This window comes from Anser cygnoides, chromosome 1 (assembly GCF_040182565.1).
Source record: "Anser cygnoides isolate HZ-2024a breed goose chromosome 1, Taihu_goose_T2T_genome, whole genome shotgun sequence".
Taxonomy (NCBI): Eukaryota; Metazoa; Chordata; class Aves; order Anseriformes; family Anatidae; genus Anser; species Anser cygnoides.
In genome coordinates, this window is record NC_089873.1 from 195207385 (window position 1) to 195225710 (window position 18326).

At 43.5% G+C, this 18326-nt stretch overlaps 1 protein-coding gene and 1 long non-coding RNA gene across 7 annotated transcripts in view; one reads left to right on the forward strand and one right to left on the reverse strand.

Moving 5' to 3' along the window:
- The window catches only part of LOC136789611 (uncharacterized), a 39198-nt gene extending 26731 nt beyond the window's left edge, over positions 1-12467 (reverse strand). For 2 of the 5 annotated variants that reach the window (XR_010828390.1, XR_010828389.1), the window contains exons 1-2: positions 11686-12463; positions 593-766 (exon numbers count right to left, since the gene is read on the reverse strand). This is a non-coding gene — a long non-coding RNA (uncharacterized lncRNA). Of the gene's footprint in view, positions 1-592; positions 767-11685 lie in introns of all 5 variants that reach the window. The other 3 variants (XR_010828388.1, XR_010828387.1, XR_010828386.1) reach the window with 3 other exon arrangements.
- On the forward strand, positions 5726-7785 carry SLN (sarcolipin). Of its 2 annotated transcripts, none has more exons than XM_013199089.3 (2): positions 5726-5875; positions 7139-7785. In XM_013199089.3, exon 2 carries the CDS (start codon positions 7245-7247, stop codon positions 7338-7340), a length of 96 nt encoding a protein of 31 aa, XP_013054543.1. In that variant the 5' UTR covers positions 5726-5875; positions 7139-7244; the 3' UTR covers positions 7341-7785. The 2 variants fall into 2 exon arrangements, with proteins under 2 accessions (XP_013054543.1, XP_066845931.1); XM_066989830.1 differs by lacking the exon at positions 5726-5875 and adding an exon at positions 6170-6361.
- Positions 12468-18326: the final 5859 nt, after the last annotated feature.

The following is an 18326-nucleotide window of genomic DNA, read 5'->3' on the forward strand; positions in this document are numbered from 1 at the left end:
GCTCTAACACTGTGGAGGAGTGTGGCCACGGTAACCTACTTCGCTGTGACCTTGACCCTGGTTGCTGAAATTAGCTTTACAGAAAGTTAAGCTCAAAAGCCTCTCCATAGCTTCAGCCAATACTGGCTGGGCAAGGGAGTGCAGTGAGAGCATGTCCCAGCGCATAGTCCTGAATCCCCTGAGAGCTTTCAGTTATCTTCCAGAAGAAATTCATTATCTGCAAGGTCTGATGCTTAGCACCACAGGAAAAGTTGCCTTTCAACATTTTTCTTTAAAACCTAGTGAAAAACAAAGGCTGTGTCCTAGAACATGGCTCTATTCAGAGCAAGTGTGAGTGCATTCAAGCTGAGATGTAAAATACAACCATTTTGGCTAAGCTTTCTACAGCATTTCCACACTATTTCACCTCTGATATTCAGTCTCCTGAATGTTATTCACTGTCCTGATTGTCCTTGAGGTGACGAGGTCACTGCTATTGCAGGTGAACTGGTGTTTTCATCACTCTTGACCTGACATTTAAAGCAGTTTGAAGACAGCCAGCTATAACAGACTAAAACTGAGGCCTCCCGCTCTTTCATCCTTCTTGCCTTACCTTTCTTTTGTGTTGCCTTAGAAGCAATTTTAAGTTGTCCTCTTTCTCCGTTGTGTTCAGGGCTGCCTGTGACCTTCTGCGGGTCAGAACCACTGACCTAGTCTCGTTGTGTTACCATGGGGGTTTGTAACTTGGCTCATAGTACTGCAGCTTCTGTCCAGTTGGAAATGTTGGCTAGAAATAACAAAGAAATGTTTTCTGTCTCACAGCTTATTGTGAAAAGAAGTCTAGAAATAACAAAGCTAAAAATGAAAACATTAAACAATAAAATATAATAACAAGTCTAAAAATAAATAAAATCTGACGGAACAAGAGACTGTGATCTGGCAGCAATTATAAATGTGTATTTGAAGTGACCCACACTTTGGCTATTACAATCTTCTCTAAAACATTTTGCCTTGTTATCCTGGACTTCTCAGTTCATATTCATCTCACATAATTGTGGAGATATAAGAGCTAAATACCTTGCAGGCCACTGTAAATATCTATTTTATGTGAAATGAATCGCCAGTTGGAGTACTGTTTCTCCCCACTGACTGCAGTGTGATATTTCAACTTAGAAGCGATTAATCCCACTCACCAGACACCAAAAAATCGTGATGATTCCCTGTTGTGTTCCCATTGAGGATCAGCCTTGCTAACAAGCCTGCATGAAGCAAGGCTCAATGTGAATGAATGACTGTGAGAGAGTGTGTTGTGATCGTTAAAATGTGAAAGTTTTATGGACATTTTCAGTGATTTCCAGAAGGGCAAGATTGGTGAGCTGCAAACATCAACAATATGGAGCACTTATGCTCACCATGCCCAAAACGTAAATTCTGAAGATCCTCACAGGGCTGACATCTCATCCTGGAGACACTGTCTGGATGCACTTACATTTTTCATCAGTGAAGTTCCCTAGGAGCTGAATGACCTGCAGTGGCAGTTAGCCCTCTGCATCCTGCTCACAGGGCTGTGCAGTCCTTTGCCCATCTGCCCGGAGGGAGAAGAGAAATGCATCCAGATCTCCACCTCCCATATGTGCCTGTGACTGAGATGGATGCAAAGGTAATTGGTAACTCCTTTTGTGACTGGGTACTCCAAACATCTAATGATTTCTCCTTTCTTTCTGCTGATCTGATGTCCCTGTCCACTTTGGGATCTGTTTTATGCTTCAGTAATCTGAAAAAGGCATACTGGTGATAATGTACATGTCATACAGACTCGATAATGTCTGTCAGCCTCTCCTCATCTGCTGGATAGGCAACTCTATATAGGAATAATATGTGAGATCTCAGGACAGGGACATGGTGTGCCGTTGGCTTTGGAGGATATAAAGTCTCACTCCTTGCATTGAGGAAAGATCTCAACAATGTCAATGCATTCAACTTTTAAAATAAAAGGCTATAAGGCTTAACACAAAGAGGCTAAAACCACCTGTGTCTAAGCAGAATGAAGTGTCTCTGCAGCCCCAGGAAAGGCAACTGGCTCACAAACAATGACAGCGTTTAAGACTTGCTTTGGCCCATATCGTTCTCCATCAGCTAACCTAACCAACTACCTTCTCACCCCATGGTTGGTGTGGATCCTATTCTTGGGAACTCAGGTAGGTCCATCTGCTAAAAATATAGACCTCTGCCTTTTAGCTAGGTCCAGCCTTCCTGTTCTCCCAAAGCTCCCTTCAGAGGTAGTCAGTACTATCTGTGGAATTCAGGGATGCTCACCCTATGGTGGACTTCTACAGTGGGCAGACAACCTGCAGCTACCAAGTGTGTGTTTTTCTTTCACTGACTCTATTAAGGGAGCCTCTGGTGACCACTTCTGCAGGAGGCTCTGTGCTGTGGGTCCTGCGCCTGCCCAGCACTGTGGCAGGATGCTGTGGTGGGTGTTGTGAATTTGGCCAGGACCCTAAAAGTGAGATGTGGCAACGACCAGACTCCTTCGTATGTCTTCTGCCCAGTAGCTTTTTGCAGTGGTGGTGCCCAGTTAGAAGTACTGTAAATCAGCAGATTTAAGATATGTGGGCTATTTGCTGACCTGACTTAAGTCATGTGTTCTCAGGTCCCGTGGTGAGACATGATAGTTATGTATGAAATACATACTGTGATTACAAGTACAGTATGCTGCTACAAACTTAGGTTCATACAGAGTAAGATATCAGTTTTGAGTGGGTCTTCTAAGAACATACTCATGATTACACGAAAGAGTAGGTGCCATTTTAAAAATGAACTGATTATTAGTAGATTTAATATATATACATGTTGCATGTAGTGAAAAAGGTAATGATGAGAGCCAAAATGAACACAATCTGCTCTGATTATATAAGAATAGTTTTGAAAGATTATGTGCTACTTGATTAGTGGGCTAGGAAGAACTTGAGATAGTCACAGCAACTTTAAATATAGACCAGAGCCTTAAGTTTGAGTATGTGAGGCATGAAGAGGGAGCTTTGGCACAGGGCATGTGAAAGTTGAGAACCAGATCTGTCAGAAAAAGAAGGAAAAATAAAAGTGACAAGAAAAATATTTAGCACAGTATCTAAACCTCTGAGGTAACATTTAAAGTAAAGCCATTTAGTTCATTCTCCTCTTTTTTTTCTTCTTTTTTTTTCTTTCCTTTCTGCTTTCCTAATCAGTATTACATAACTTTGCTAAATAAAACATCCTTTTAAAGACATGGCCTTCAAAGCTTTTGGGCTCTTTGTTTGTAAATAGCAAGGTTATGGATTTGGGGATGGTTCAGAAGATTCAGCCTCTGGCAACTGCAGAGTCTAATCCACAGCGTATTGGAGTCAGATGTTCCAGACACTGGCTGGGTTTACAGTCAACATCCAGGCAGGCCCCACAGCTCAGGTGTGTTTATTGGTAACCCCTATTCAGCGTTATGCTTTTTGCTCACAAGTCTTTGCGAAATATATATGTATGCATGTATATCTGTATGTATATAGGAGCGTTCTGTCTGATGGCATCAAAAGAATGTGTAACTTAGTAGTCTGGCTCTTCTAAAGCTAATAGGGACTAGCTTTGTCCATCAGAAAGTATTTCCTAGCTAGTAGGGTCTCTAGCAAATGAGTTCTATCAAGTGAGCTGCCTTCAAGTTGCTGATAGGTTGAAGAAGGTTAATTTCTCAGCTATATGGAATATTTGAGCTTGCCATTTCATTTCTGCAATGTTAACAGTATTGAGGATGTTGTGTAGAGAAACTTGACTATGAACAAGTTCCCTGGTCTAGGGCTATTCACCCAATGAACTATCACAGCAGCAGGAACAGACCCTCATGTTGAAGGGACACCCTGACAGTATGAGCAGTGAGGGAGCTATAAACCCAACCCTGGCTGTAGAGCCAGTCTGGAAGTCCTAATAAGCTGAATCCTAGAAATTTGAAGATATTCAAGCAAAGACCATTTTACATTTGCTTTGCGACATTTCATATCTAGCTGTTGTGGATGAAGTCTGAGATGAAGCGAGTGCTGGGAGAACATGTGGAGACCAGAAGATGTTCCTGCTTACTTTGGGCTGAGGGCAGCATTTTGAACCTGGATTTCCCAAATCCCTCCCCCCCCCCAGGACACCAGCAAAATGAGGAAATCAAATTTGCTCAAGCCTTCCCTAAGAAATGAGGCTGTGGTGGCTCAGCCCAGCCCAGCACACATCACTACAGGGCCTTGCAAGCCTACATAGACATCTAAGTCCTGAACGAAGCATGGGTTAAGCTCCTTCCTCTGCATATTTTAGCAGACGACTCCCACTCAGCGTGTTGGCTTTTGCAGCCCTGCTGCCTGGATGTCTAGGAGGGCAGTAGAAAGGCAGCCAAGCCAATAAGAGGGAAGGTTTCCATGGTACTTGTCCACCTCCTGCGTCCAGTGATCATGTGGGGATGCTATTTAGGGAGCTCACCCAGCAAACACCAAGCCACTCTCCCCTCCACCCTCCCCTGGCCACCCACAACTATTTGTTTTGGTTTATTTTTCCTGGGATTGGTTTCCAGCCAGCCAGGCTCCCTCAATGGGGCATCACAGTGACGTGCAAGGTGCAAGGGGATGGGTGAACCCAGGGAAGGGGACCCTTCCAGCCAGCCTCGATACTCCCGAGCGTAAATACACAAAAGGCATCAGAATCAGGAGATAATCTCCATACTGTACACCAGGAGGGCTTGGCAGTGAGGATGAGGGCCAACTTTGAGGCTAGCTTTACACACTTTGACTTGACTGGAATCCTCCTGCCCAGCCGGCAGCAGAAGCTGACCCCTCTCTGGAAGTACTCGTGTTATTTATCTGAGGCAAAGGCTCCGAGCACCTGGCCCAGGGGGACCTGTGGCAGCACAAGGCTGCACTCTGCTCCTGACTCGGTCTAGCCCACCCTGCTGAGGCATCATGTCATCCGTATTGGTTTAAAGGGAACAAATTGCCATTTCTTTTTGTTTGCACCTACTACAAGCTCTAGCGGTGCCGTGGGCAAAGATAAGGTTATGTGGGGATTCCAGCTACCTGGGCTGCAAAGCGGCGTGCCTTCTAGGAAGAAATGCTGCAGGGCAGCAGAAATACTTCTCTGCCTGCTTCAAAATATGGAGCATTAATACCAGCATGGGAAATGGATGAGGGAGGAGCATGCAGGTGAGTGGGGGCTCTAAGTAGAAGGACAGTGTTTGTCAAACTTCCTTGTACCAAAGTTTTCTATCCGGCAAATGCTCATGGATTTCCTTACACTGTATTTAAATGCAAAGCATGTTTTGCTCTTCTTCACCTTCTTTTAAAATTGTATGAACACGAGAAGATGTTGGACGATAAGGATAGTATGCAGTTGTAAGCAGGAGAGCAGCAGCCATACTGTACGTAAGAAGTTAACTGTGTGGGCAGTTGGAAATGATCTTCAGAGAAGCTGAAATCAACACACAGGTTTCTGCAAGTGGATCCTTCTTTCCTTCTCTTTTCCCCACGCTGGGTGTGAGGACACCAACGGGCCCCAGGAATCACCCTGTAAAATCCCATTGCCTCCGAAGGGTTGCCCATAGCCCTGCTCTCTTCAGGAGAACTAGCGCGAGTAAATCAGCCTGTGGACCCCAGAGCAGAAAAAGCCTTAACCAAGTCCTGCAGCCCTGCTTAGCCCTTTTAAAATATTTTGGGGGTGATGTCAGCACCTTGGTTGCCAATGCACTTGTTGCTCTCCTCCCTCAGACTACTTTAGTTCCCACACAGGGACGGGGCATCCAGACCGAGTGGGAGATAGGCAGAAGCTGAGAGGAAAATTATACCTGCAGTGACCCAAAGCCCCAGAGGCAGAACCACTGGGCTCCATTTACCTTAAGGTAAAAAAACAAACAAACTTGGCTTACTTATTAGGTCAGATTTTTCTCTTGCCCAAGGACGCGGGAGGCTGGCAAAACAGCTTGGGAACGGAGGAATTTTGTTAACTGCATGCACTAGGCTTTTAATATTTAATCTGCAAACTAAAGCAGTTTCTATTTAAACTCTCTGTCTTCACTCTGGTATGGTCCCAAGGCTTCTCTTGTTTGCTCTGTAGATGTTACAGCCCTGTCTAGCTTCTCTTCTAAGATTTTGGTTGTGTGGCTGAAATTCTTGGTTTGTCTAGAGATTGTGTCTCATTTGTTTAAAGGTTTTTATTTTATTTACCTGGCATACAGATGGGATTAGTGTATGTCATTCCTGATATTCTCATTTCTCTGCATGAACTTCAAGAACATACAGAAATCAAAACTTGCTGTGATGAAGTAATTGAAAAGAATAACCAACAGAAGAGTTTTTGAATATGACTTTGACTGGGATTTCTGGAAGTAAGATTTCTGGAAGTAAAATATAGGATTTCTGGAAGTAAAATATCTATAACAGCTTGAAAGTTCAGGAAACTCAGAAGATGCTTGCAAAAATCCTATTTTATCCATAGGATTTACTTATAAAATTTACTAAGTTCTTCAGACATGAAAACATCTAACCTTAGGTTCTCCTTCTACTTTTAGTGATACTGTAAATAATACATTGCTTTTTCTTTTATCTTTTACAAGAGAGGCTGAAATTCATTTTTTTTTTCCCAAGCTGTAGTATTTCTGTGCAAAATTTTATTTACAGCAAAGATTACTTAAGAAATGTTGAAAAAGTGACTGGGGTAAAAATCCTAGCGATTTATTAGCCTTTCTTTGTATGAGAACAGTTTGCAACTAGTTTCTTTAAAAAATGAAAATATGCAAACAAATACAGGAATTTAGAGAATGTTAAACAGTACTATATTTATAGTGTATATCAGTTCAAAGTAGTAAGTGGGGTTTTGGCATTATTTATTATAAAATGCTTGCACAAAGCAGAGCAACTTTCCAGGGACTGCTCACCCCTGTGAGATGTGTTTTGGGGTGGCACTGAGAGACTTTCTTGTCAAATACTGGAAATCAAAGAAGGTGATAAGCTTCTTGAGATAGCTTGTACTTCGTAGTGTTCACAGTGCTTACTAACTTCTAGGCGCGGGAACAACATTTATTCATACCAATATATACAGCTCTGCTGAGCTTGCTGCCTTCAAACATCTGTTCTTCACATATTTTTTTCTTTTTCCTTTAAAGAGCCTGTGACCTGAAGGCTGAGCTCAAGGACGCTTCCAGATAAGTCCCCGAAGGCTTCCCTTTGCTCTGCCTGCTGACCTCTGCCTGCCCCCGAACATCCCCGAAAATGGAGCGATCCACACAAGAACTTTTCCTCAACTTCATGATTGTCCTCATTACTGTGTTGCTCATGTGGCTCCTGGTGAAGTCTTATCAGGAGTAAAAGACTATCAGAAACTCTCAGGGCTGGTCTAAGCCTGTGTCTGCAGACACCAGTGACACCCACCGCACACCTCTGTGATCAGCTTTTGGTCAATTCGGGATGCCGTGAATATTTTTTTTACTCTCTCATCTCTGTTGCCTGCGCTAATGTTTGTAATGGGTCTATGATGGTGTAATTATTTTATTCTGCAGTGATCCAACTGTAAAATGCAAGATCCTTAGGAAATGTCCTATGTGGCTCTCCCCCAGTGGCCATGTGAATGCTGTTCCCCTCTGCCCACGGTGCTGGCTTCTTTGGCGTCAGGGTAGGGTATAAAGAAGCAGCATGCAATGGATCCGTCCGTGTTAGCCAGTATAAAAGGCACAGGCTTGCTTAGCAGACAGGAATGTGAAACTTCTGTTTTCGCTTGCTCTTGTTTCACTTAAATAAAGAACATGTAAACCCATTTTTGTAGCTTTCCTGGTCTGACTGCTGTTCACTGGAAAACCTGATAGCTGCAGCATGGTGCGTCACGAGGTCTGGCGGTTCGCTTGTTCCTCCCACACAGATTTTTATTTGCACTTCATCAAAAATTTCTGTAGAGTAACAGTGCCAGTCCTGCAGGTTAACTGATGTTTAGCCACATGAATGAGCCAAATCCAGCTGTTCCAGCAACTTTTATGTCCCGAGTGACTTACACCGTCTATGCTGTGGATGTCGACTTCAAAGAGACTCTCTGTCTCATGGGGACATTGTCAGATAATTGCATTTTCTGAAGCTCGATTTTGGATGGGGATTCCCAGGGTCCTATTTTTGGCCAAGCTATGCTTGGAGCCTTGCCTGTGGAGAGGAGCTGACGCCACGGTGCTGCTGCAAGGGGGTGGTGGTCCCTGGGGGCCACCGCGCCATGCCAGGCATGGGGGCACAGCCTGCCTGCCGCCTGCCTGCCGTGCTGTTGTCGCCTGCTAAAAAATCTGCAGCCAGCTTGAAGAACCCAGTGCCCTGCAGTCCCTTTGAAATAAGTGGTTAAAATCAGTGGTTGAAATCAGCTGTAAACAGCTAAAGTCATCGGTTGAAATCAGTGGTTAAGCTCCCCTTATGCATTCCCCCTTGTTGTTTTAATGGCTTCAGAGACTGAGCTGCTTCTACAAGAAGATGCTTCTTCACTTTCTGATCAGCTGGTCAAAAGAGGTGATCCTCCGCTGCATTTAGTGTTGGTGTGGCCTCACCTTGAACATTGTGTGCAGTTCTGGGCCCCACAACATAAAAATTCTGTTCTGTTCTGTTCTGTTCTGTTCTATTCTGTTCTACTATTCTACTCTACTCTACTCTACTCTACTCTACTCTACTCTACTCTACTCTACTCTACTCTTTCTACTCATTGCTGGTGCAATAAGAAAAATCAACTCTTGTTTCCTCTTTGCTGTGGCTATGGGTGAGCAAACCTCTTCCCAACATTTCTGGGGTTGACAAATTTTCCGTGAGAAAACAGACATTGAAATGAATTCGCAGCCTGTCTCTGCAACACACCTTGCACCAGATGCTGCTGTAATTTCACTAATTTACACGGTCTGCTTGTGTGCACAGGCTTGGCTGTGGCACGCAGCAGTGGCTGGCGAAGGACATGGAAAAATCTATTTTTAAATATGGTGAATACTTGATAATTCAATATCAAAGACTCTCATCTTTCACAGGCTGTGACTCCTTATTCCTGCTGAATGCTGCGTCTTCAGCCAGCATTATCAGACCTTCTTTGTGAATTAAAAATAGATCTTCAGGTTCTCCCATGCGTCACAGCTTTCACCAGGGGCCCTGCCACTGCGCACCTGTCCCACCTGGAGGGCTGAGGCTTTTTAGCCAGTCGCAGAGCACATGGCCATTTCCGAAGGAGAGTGATGTTGTGAGCACATCTGAGCTCATCACAGGCTAGCAAAGAAGAAATGGAGGTGTGTGGTTCCCTGGCTGAGTCACAGCTCAGGGTGAACCTGTCCATTTTCAGGTAAGAAGAGAGACCTTGAGAGTTTGGGGCAGTCACAACTTTTAGCCATCAGTCTCTACCTTCAACACGAGTAAGGTTAAACACTCAAACCACTTGTAAGAAGTGAGAATACTAGTCCAAATGGTTCCGTTTTCAGGCATTTCTAATTTTTAAGAAGTTTTTCAATGAGAAAAGTTTATTTGCCTACATTAAGTTCTGCCATTGACCTAAAACTGAAGAAAATGTAAATTCAATCATCAGTAACAGAACTGGATGCCCTGATGTTATGGCACTGTGCTGGTCCCTAGGCACACAAGACCAAGGCAAATTCCCCAGTTTGAGGGACCCTAATGTGGATGCTTGGTGTGCCACTGGAGTCTCAAACTCCCTCCATTATCTTCCTGCTTACCAAAGATGCCTGAGAGAAGAGGTGGCTCTGTGTCCCACTGGTTTCTGTTACCAGCCCTTTGCAGCCTAAGGGAGATTGAGAACACTGGAGCACTTCTGGGCTAACAGTGATTTGCCTTTAGTTTATTGGTATAATTATTTCAGGCAAAACACATACTTAAATTATACTTAGGAGTTGCTCTCTGAGCAACCTGTTCCAGTGCTCATCCACCCCAACAGTAAAAAGGTGTTTTCTTAAGCCTAGATGTAATATCTCCAGTGTTCCAGTTTGTGCCCATTGCCTCTTGTCCTGACACTGGGCACCACCAAAAACAGCCTGACTCTGTCCCCTTTACACACCCCTTCAGGTATTTATAGATGCTGATAGGATCTCCCTGACCCATCTCGTTTACAGGCTGAACAGTCCCAGCTCTCTCAGCCTCTTCTTGTATGACAGATGCTCCGAGCCTGAATCACCTTCTTGGCCCTTTGCTGGACTCTCTCCAGTACGTAGAGGTCTCTCTTGTACTGGGGAGCCCAGCACTGGGCACAGCACTCCAGATGAGCCTCACCAGATCTGAGCAGAGGGAAGGATCACCCCTCTGGGACCTGCTGGCAATGCCCTTCCTGATGCAGCCCAGGAGGCTGCAGACCTCCTGCTGCAAGGGCTCAGTGCTGGCTCATGGTCAGCCCGGTGCCCACCAGAACAGCCAGGGCCTTCTTTGCAGAGCTGCTGTCCAGCTGGGTGGCCCCAGCTTGTCCTCATGCATGGGATTGTTCCCCTTCAGGACTCGGCATTTCCCTGGGTTGAACTACATGAGGTTCCTGCCCGCCAGTTTCTCCAACTAGCCCAGACCCCTCTGAATGACAGCACACCCGTCTGGCATGCCAGCTACTCCTCCCGTTCTGTATCATTACTTTACATCTTTATGTACATAAATTCTTTACATACATACATTTGCATAGTATAAATCATTTTAATGAACCCATAACTATTTTAAGCCGCAGACTTCCTTCCTTTCTTTACAGTCAATCACACTGCATGAATGATGTACCATGAAAAGTACTTATTATGCAAGCACTCTTTTATATCTGCATGCTTTTGGAGTTTATATCTATATTATATATATAAACACATATAAATGTTTGACGTAGTGTGTGTAGGACATGAACACAGCACAGTAGCTCCTCCTGGGGGGGATTGTGAAGCCGACACTGTTTCCTTGCTCACCCTGTTTCCTTGCTCAACCCACCTAATTGGAAAAGGCACTCTCTGTGGCACCTCAGGAACTTCCAAATTCAGGCAAAACTGTGCCTGCTCATGAACTTGAACTGACCTGAACACAGTACTTTTTTATTCTGGTATCTAAGTACAGATGAATTAGCCTCGGCCAGAACCAGAAGTTCAGTAGTGGCGTTTCCATTCACTTTATTGGGCTTTGGATCAGACCTTAGCTATCTAATTTTAGATGTTCAGACTTCAGAAGTCTGGCTATGAGCCTGGTAAGTCAGAACTGCTAAGCACTCAGCAATTCACTCCACAGCAACTAGAGGCACGGGATGTTCAATGTGCTCTTGGGAAAAATCGTACTACAATTTTGGGTGCCTAGATAACAACTTAGGAACCAAATGTTAGGCACCAAGATGTTAAACTTTGGCCAGATATTTAAAAATTGCTCAATAGAGTTTACCAAAATGCTTCTGTCAAAAGTGATTTTAGCCAAGCCTGGTTCCTCTCCATTGTTTACAAGAGTGTTTTTCTCAAGGAAAATTAAATTCCAGCAAAAAAATATTAAAAGTCCAGCAAATGTTCCCCAGATTCTTCTCAGCTGGATAGCCTGTTGTTCTCTATCCTTAGTGAAACTAGTTAGACATTTAGCCCACATGCATTCAAATTCTGTGATTCCGAAACAGTAATGACGCTGGAGTACATCACAGTCTATCGTCTGCTGCCCTACAATTTGTAATTATGAATTTCAATGTCCTCATTGAAAGACTTACCCCATCCTAGTTGTAAGGATTGCTAGTTTCAAGCAATGCCATGCTTGAAAACCAGCTGTGTCCATATCGCACTGGCTGTAGGCTGTGCAGCTTGTGCCCCTTTTCTCCTCTGTTGCCCAGGCTTCGGGTCAGGCAATGTCTGTCCTGGGTGAGGCGACCAGCAACTCTCACGATGCATCACCTCCGAGTGACAGGGCAGGAAACTGAAGAGAAAGGAAAGAAATGATTGACACTGAGGAACAATACTTGCTGCATTTCTAAATGGCTTGACTACAAACCATTGTTTTCTCGCTGACATATTTTAGTCTGCAAACATTCACTCAAAAGTGACTTTCCCATGGAAAAATTTGCACACTGTGTAAAATCTGCATGTGTGTATGTTCAGCAGATGACATAAAAAGAAGGGGAAGAGAAAGAAAGGCAAAAAGAAGATTCTTATCTGCGTCAAGACAGCATTCCTTTGCATGCATATGATTTTTCTCTGGACCAAACCAAGAAAAAGTTGAGCATATATAACTTCCTTGCTACATTGCAAGTCCAGCACTGTTCTATTTATACAACTGCATTTGGCAGTGTCCCAGAGGCAATAGGGGCTCTTGCAATTCAAGAAGCACTTTGCACAGTAATTATCTATATTTTACTGGTGCAAGAAGCTAGGAAGGATCAAGAAGACTGACAGCTGCTGACACTTTGGGATTCCATTGCGGGGGCTCCTAAATCATTCTTCACCTCCACAGCTGAGCTGGCTCGCCCTTTGTGCGTAAGGCTTGCCCACAGATCAGCCTCTCACAGGTCAGGGCTGGAAATGCCTTTGGCATCCTTCCCTGCCGTATACAGCTGGTGCTCAAGCCAATCAACTCTGACCTCTTAGCTTAACAGTTCAGCTGTCAGCTTCTAAAGAGAGATGACAGCATTTTCAAGCAGGCTCCATTATGCTCATCAGCTAATGCTAATCTCTGCTTGCGCTTGCTCACTGGGCTGGTTGGTGAGGGAGGGTAAGGAAGCATCAGTTCAGGCAGAATGAATGCTGATGGTCAGTTTGCGCCCGTGTGCTTTCTGTATTGCACCAGTACTTGCCAGCTCTCCACTCCAATGGGTGGATGAGGGCGATGAGTAATAATAATTCAGCTTTGGCAGCTGTTTTTAGCTAAATGAACACATATGCTTCCTTTTACTACAACTTGCACAGAAGGGTCCTGAAGGATGTTTGCTCAGTGCAGAGATGAGACTTTGCTGTGTGCATCTAGGCTGGTCTGTCTATCTAGTGGGAATGACCTAATTCTTTAATTAGGACTATGGAACATGCTGAGCAATAAATAATCTGGAATGGATTTTGCATGTAACTCTTTTTTCTGCAGTATTTGACCATTCTGCTCTTTGGTTTATTGTCCACAGAAATCTGTCGGCATATCTGAAAGCAGAGGACATGTTTTTTTAAATACCTACAGCACAGCTTCACACGTGACTGCTGGTTTCACTAGGGTCATTTTGCTGGCCATTTTCCCAGAGGCTTTCGGTGGAGCTGGACCTGCTTACATCAGACAGGGACCAGCCCATTTGTATTTTTCCAGTTCTGATGTACTCTCTTGCCCAGGGAAGCTGTGGATGCCCCGTTCCTAAAGCGCTGAAGGCCAGGTTGGATGGGACTTTGAGCAACCTGGTCTAGTGGGAGGTGTCCCTGCCCATGGCAGGGGGTTAGAACTAAATTATATCCAAGGTCCCTTCCAACCCAAACCGTTCTATGATGCTCTGCAAAAGTCTGTTTCAGCATCACCTAGAAGGGATATGTCAGACGTAGTTTTAGTTCTTCCACTCAAATGCATGTTTGAACAGAAGAATTTCACTATATGAAATCTTATATCCTAAATTTATTAAACCGTATTAACAAATATAATGAACATAAAATTTGGAAACGGTAATCCATGGGAGTGTCTTATATATAAATGTAAGCTACTAGGTTCTAAAAATTATTAGCCTATGAACAGAATAAGTAATAATGATTATTATTATTATTTTTTCAGTAACAATTTAAATTCTACAGTCCTAGTAGAACTTTAAATCTAGCCCAGTTTTTTTGAATTTTTTTTTAAGGTTTAAAACTAAGTGAACTCAGAAGCTAATAAGCACTGGAAGCACAAAGCGTTAGGTTTTTCTCTTCATCCTAGGATTCTTCCCTACTTAACCGTACCTCTTGGTATGTCAGCTGTACTTTCAGTCGTGGACCAGCATAAAGATTAAACTGAAACTATTCAATAGGGTATAGTCAGCTCTATGTCATGATGAAGCTAAAGAAATTCTCTCATGAGAACAGCAAGCAGAAACCTGTCACACTACACTCATGCTCCCTTTTACAGTCGTGGTTGTGAATTTTGGCTCTTTCTCTGTTGAGGCTGTACTCACCTGAGTACAGAAAATACTGAAGACTCCCCTACTGGCTTGGGGAAAGCTTGTCTGCATAACAAGCCAGCCCCAAAGCAATACCACGCATCTTCTAGAAGCAAAGTCATGTCATACTGTGTCCTCTGATGAAGAACAGGATGGACGTCAATGAATTTCAGGTGGGAAACACAGCAAACAGCCATTTCAACAAATGAAGGACTATTTAGCCAGTATCGGATCAAGCCAAAAGGTAAACATGCTTTTGTTTCTTTTTCTGGAAATATTACCAATTACAAAATGAAGTTGGGTAGAATGGAACATCTGGATTAAAATCAGACCCAGCCTGTAAGAGACATGGCGACCAGAAGGCCACCAGTCAGACAGTGTAATAACACAAATACCAGAGGGACAAAGATGATGTCAGTAAGGAACTGGCAACATACATTAAAGAAAGCTTTAGGTAGAAAAAATAACTGTTCCAAAAAAAAAATAGATATATATATATAGTACCCCTGTCTAGTCTGACATTTCAAATCTAAACAGAAAAAGTGCAATTAGCCCTGTGCTCTCAACCAGAATATGGCATGCTAAAGGAGACCATCAGGGCTGTAATGCAGAAAGCGCAGAGGTCATGGAGATCTTTGGTGGGGAAGCATCATACTGGGCTCTAAGTCAAGCTACATTTTAAAACAACATAAATTGTTTTTTCTTGGGCAGTCAGACGTCACAGTCATGACCAGCACACAGGACCAGGATCAAAATGTTACTTTTGAAAAATGATGGTGTGAGAGTGACCAAAGTCCGTGAGTGAAACATGCTTATGGGAATGGGAAGGCCAAAAAAAGAATCAACAAAGCACAGGAAGGAATTACAAAGCAAATACTGCTGTTTAAAACACAGAAACTGCATCCAGATTTGAAAGACTGAAATGAACAGAGGGAAATTAAATACAAAATCATAAGGAGGGCAAGAAATAGATGTTGAGAAACAACAGGCCAGCTGCATTAAAAGCTAATATTGAAAGACATCAGGAACAGAAAACCTGCCACAGAGACTGCAGGGTCTGCAGAGGATAGGTGCAGAATAGGAGTGCTCAGAGAATATAGTTTTAATACAGGAAAGTTGTATTAATTGTCTGCAGTAGTGCTCACTCTGGAAGGGCTTAGGGGGGTTTGCACACTATAGCTTTTATCTGCAGGTGATGAGTTGGAGAAGTGGTCTCAGCCAACGGGCGAGAAGTGGATAGAATGAGCAGTCATATATCACAAGGACCAGATGATGTTCATCCAGTCATTTTCAAGGAACTGAGATATGAAATTGCCTGCCTAGTTACTGTGGAATGTAATTTATTGCTCATGTCAGACTGGTACCAGAGGAACAGAAGGTGGCAGATGAGATATCAGTTTTTAAGAGAACAAGAGAGGATGGGTGGGGAGTTACAGACCAGGAAGTTTCATTTCCTTGTTGGAAACAAAACAAAGCAAAACAAAACAAAACAAGCAAACAAACAAAAAAACACAAAAAAGCAAACAAACAAGCAAAACCAAAAACAAACAGACAAAACAAAAAGACAGAACCAACAAACACAGAAAATATATAGAATTTGTAGGTATATAAGTGAAAAAAAAATCAGCAAGGCTTCTGCAGGGGGAAATCATGCTTTCTGTATCTCTTACAAATCTGAAAGAGTCAGTGAACATGTCAGTAAAAGAGAGATGATCAATACACTTTAAACAACAACAACAAAAAAAAAACAACAAAAAAATTGTCATGGAGTAGAAAGGAAAGTTCTCCCTTTAACTGGTTGGAAGACAGAAAGAAGATAGCAATGAAGAGTGAAATTGCATAATGGAAGGAGGTCCATAAGGGACTGCATTGTTTAACATACTTACAAGTAAAGCAGATGAACAAGAAGATTGAAAAATTTGCTGTTGGCATAAATGTCATGTAGTGTTGTCTCAATACCAAATGATAAGTAACAAAATGGTGGATGACATTCAAGACTGACAAACGTGAAGTAGGCCACCCAAGGAGAAAATCTCTTCAACACATAGAATTATGAGCATGGCAGATACTGGCACACAAGAAGGATCTAGGAATCACATGCACAGTGTTGGAAATACTGCAGAGAGGGGCAATAATAATGATAAAAAATACTGTGACGACTTCAGTGAGAACAAATTAGGTAGACTAGGTCTCCTTAACCTGGAGGGAAAAAAAATGACTGAAAAAAAGGGTGAGAGCAGTAACAAATAAGGCCATACGGGCTGGCTCTTTCTGAGTCCATCACATAAACAGCAAATGTGACATATAAAATGAAGAAAGGCATTTCATTGAGCAAAATTGAACTGTAAAACTTATAAGTACAAGATGTTCTGAAAGAAAACAGTACAAATATGTTTAAAAATGTTTAGACAAATCTGTGAAAGAAAAAAAAACCACACAACTATACAGAACTATTAAATATAAGGACAGACTTACTGGCTCCACAAAAAGGTTAAGCCACAGATTGCTAACACTGAGAAGGTGTGCTGAAGAGTTGCTGAAGAGTTATTTCTCCTGGTTTACCTATCATCTGGGCACGATGGGAGCTCCTCATTGCAGCACGGTGAGGACTAGAAGCCAGAGCCCTTCCCACCACCCCAGCCACGGAGCAGGCCAGGCTTGGGGCAGCCCCAGCACAGGGCACCAAGAACCTCACTGGGGATGGGGCCATACCAAAAAGAGAAAATTGTTAAGAGGTACAACAGCCTTCAAATATGTACAACATAGCAGCAAAGAAGAAAACGATAAACTCTTTTCCATGCACAAAAAAAAAAAAGATGGGCTTGAATGTTAGCAAAGGAGATTTCCAAGCAGTTTTCTTGAAGACTAACTAATAGAGGGTATAGTTGAGTACTGTGCTACACTGTTGAGAGATGTGGGGCTACCAATATCAAAAGGCACTCTCAGAGGTTTTTAAGAGTGTGTTGGCCAAACATCCCCCTGAAATAGTTAGAGCTGTCCAAGCTTGGAAAGAGATACCATCTCTCACGGAGCTGCCACTAAAAGTAACAAAAGCTACCCTTCTCGAAGTGCTTGGAAGGTCACGGTCCCCCAGCCTGGCTCAGGAGGGTATTTTACAGTGGGGAAGAATGTTTGTGGAGTGTTGCTGCCATTTGCCTATGTGAACTAACAATGAGTGTGTGAATAGGCCAATCTGCACTTTTTAAAGTGGAATTTGGAAAGTGTTTATGTGACTAGAACAGCATTTCCCAGCATGGAAAATTCTTGCCCCAGGGAAGACAAGTGCTACAGAAGTTTTATTTCCTCCAGCCTGATGCAGCCTCCTCAGGCCTCAGTGTGTGGGAGTCTTTCTCCACAATGAAGGCAACATGGCATATTGAATGCACATCTCCCCAAACCATCCCAGCTCCCTTAAGGGACACAGCCCCAGCATGATTGCCAGAGTCTGATTTCCACCAGAAAACTCAAGTATACGTAATTTGATGAATGGAGTTTTATTGGAGAGAGTTAAGAAGCACCCCAAATTCTCTTGTCCCAGCGGTCAGCTATGAGGAAAGGGCCGAAAGGAGGGTGTAGATGGTGGGATGAGGGGTGGCAGGCAGTCGGGGTCCTGTAGGGTCCCGCAGCCCCAGCAGCACATAGCACAGATACCCGGCGCTGTCCAGGGTGCTGAGGGGCGCGGGCTGGGGCCGGGGGTGGGAGAAATGGGTGGGAGAAATGTCCCCTCTGCCTGGGGATCTGACTTTTACACTGAGGTGCCACTTAATGGTCAGATCCCAGGTGTTGCGGAATGGTGGTGTAATGGCCTTACACAAGGCAATGTCTTCCATCTTGTATATATTGTCTATTGTCCAACATAAACTTCAGCTGTGGCAGAGAATTAGCTGTTAGAGTAGATGTGTCAAGACAGAATCATAGAATCACAGAATCATTAATGTTGGAAAAGACCTCCAGGATCATCTGGTCCAACCATCCCCCTACCACCAATGTCACCCACTAAACCATGTCCCTAAGCACCACGTCCAACCTCTCCTTAAACACCCCCAGGGACAGTGAAGCCACCACCTCCTGTTCCAATCCTGACTGCTCTTTCTGAGAATAAATGTCTCCTAATTTCCAACCTAAACCTCCCCTGGTGCAACTTGAGGCCATTCCCTCTAGTCCTAGTAAAGATCCTACCCAAAAGTTTTACTCACCAACCACAAATCACAGCATTCATCTCTCAAAGGAAGTCCTACTTGGTTGCTGTTGTTGTT

What these genes read in the sequence shown, in the direction of transcription:
- SLN (XM_013199089.3), top strand. Translation starts at nt 7,245, where the DNA reads ATGGAGCGATCCACACAAGAACTTTTCCTCAACTTCATGATTGTCCTC.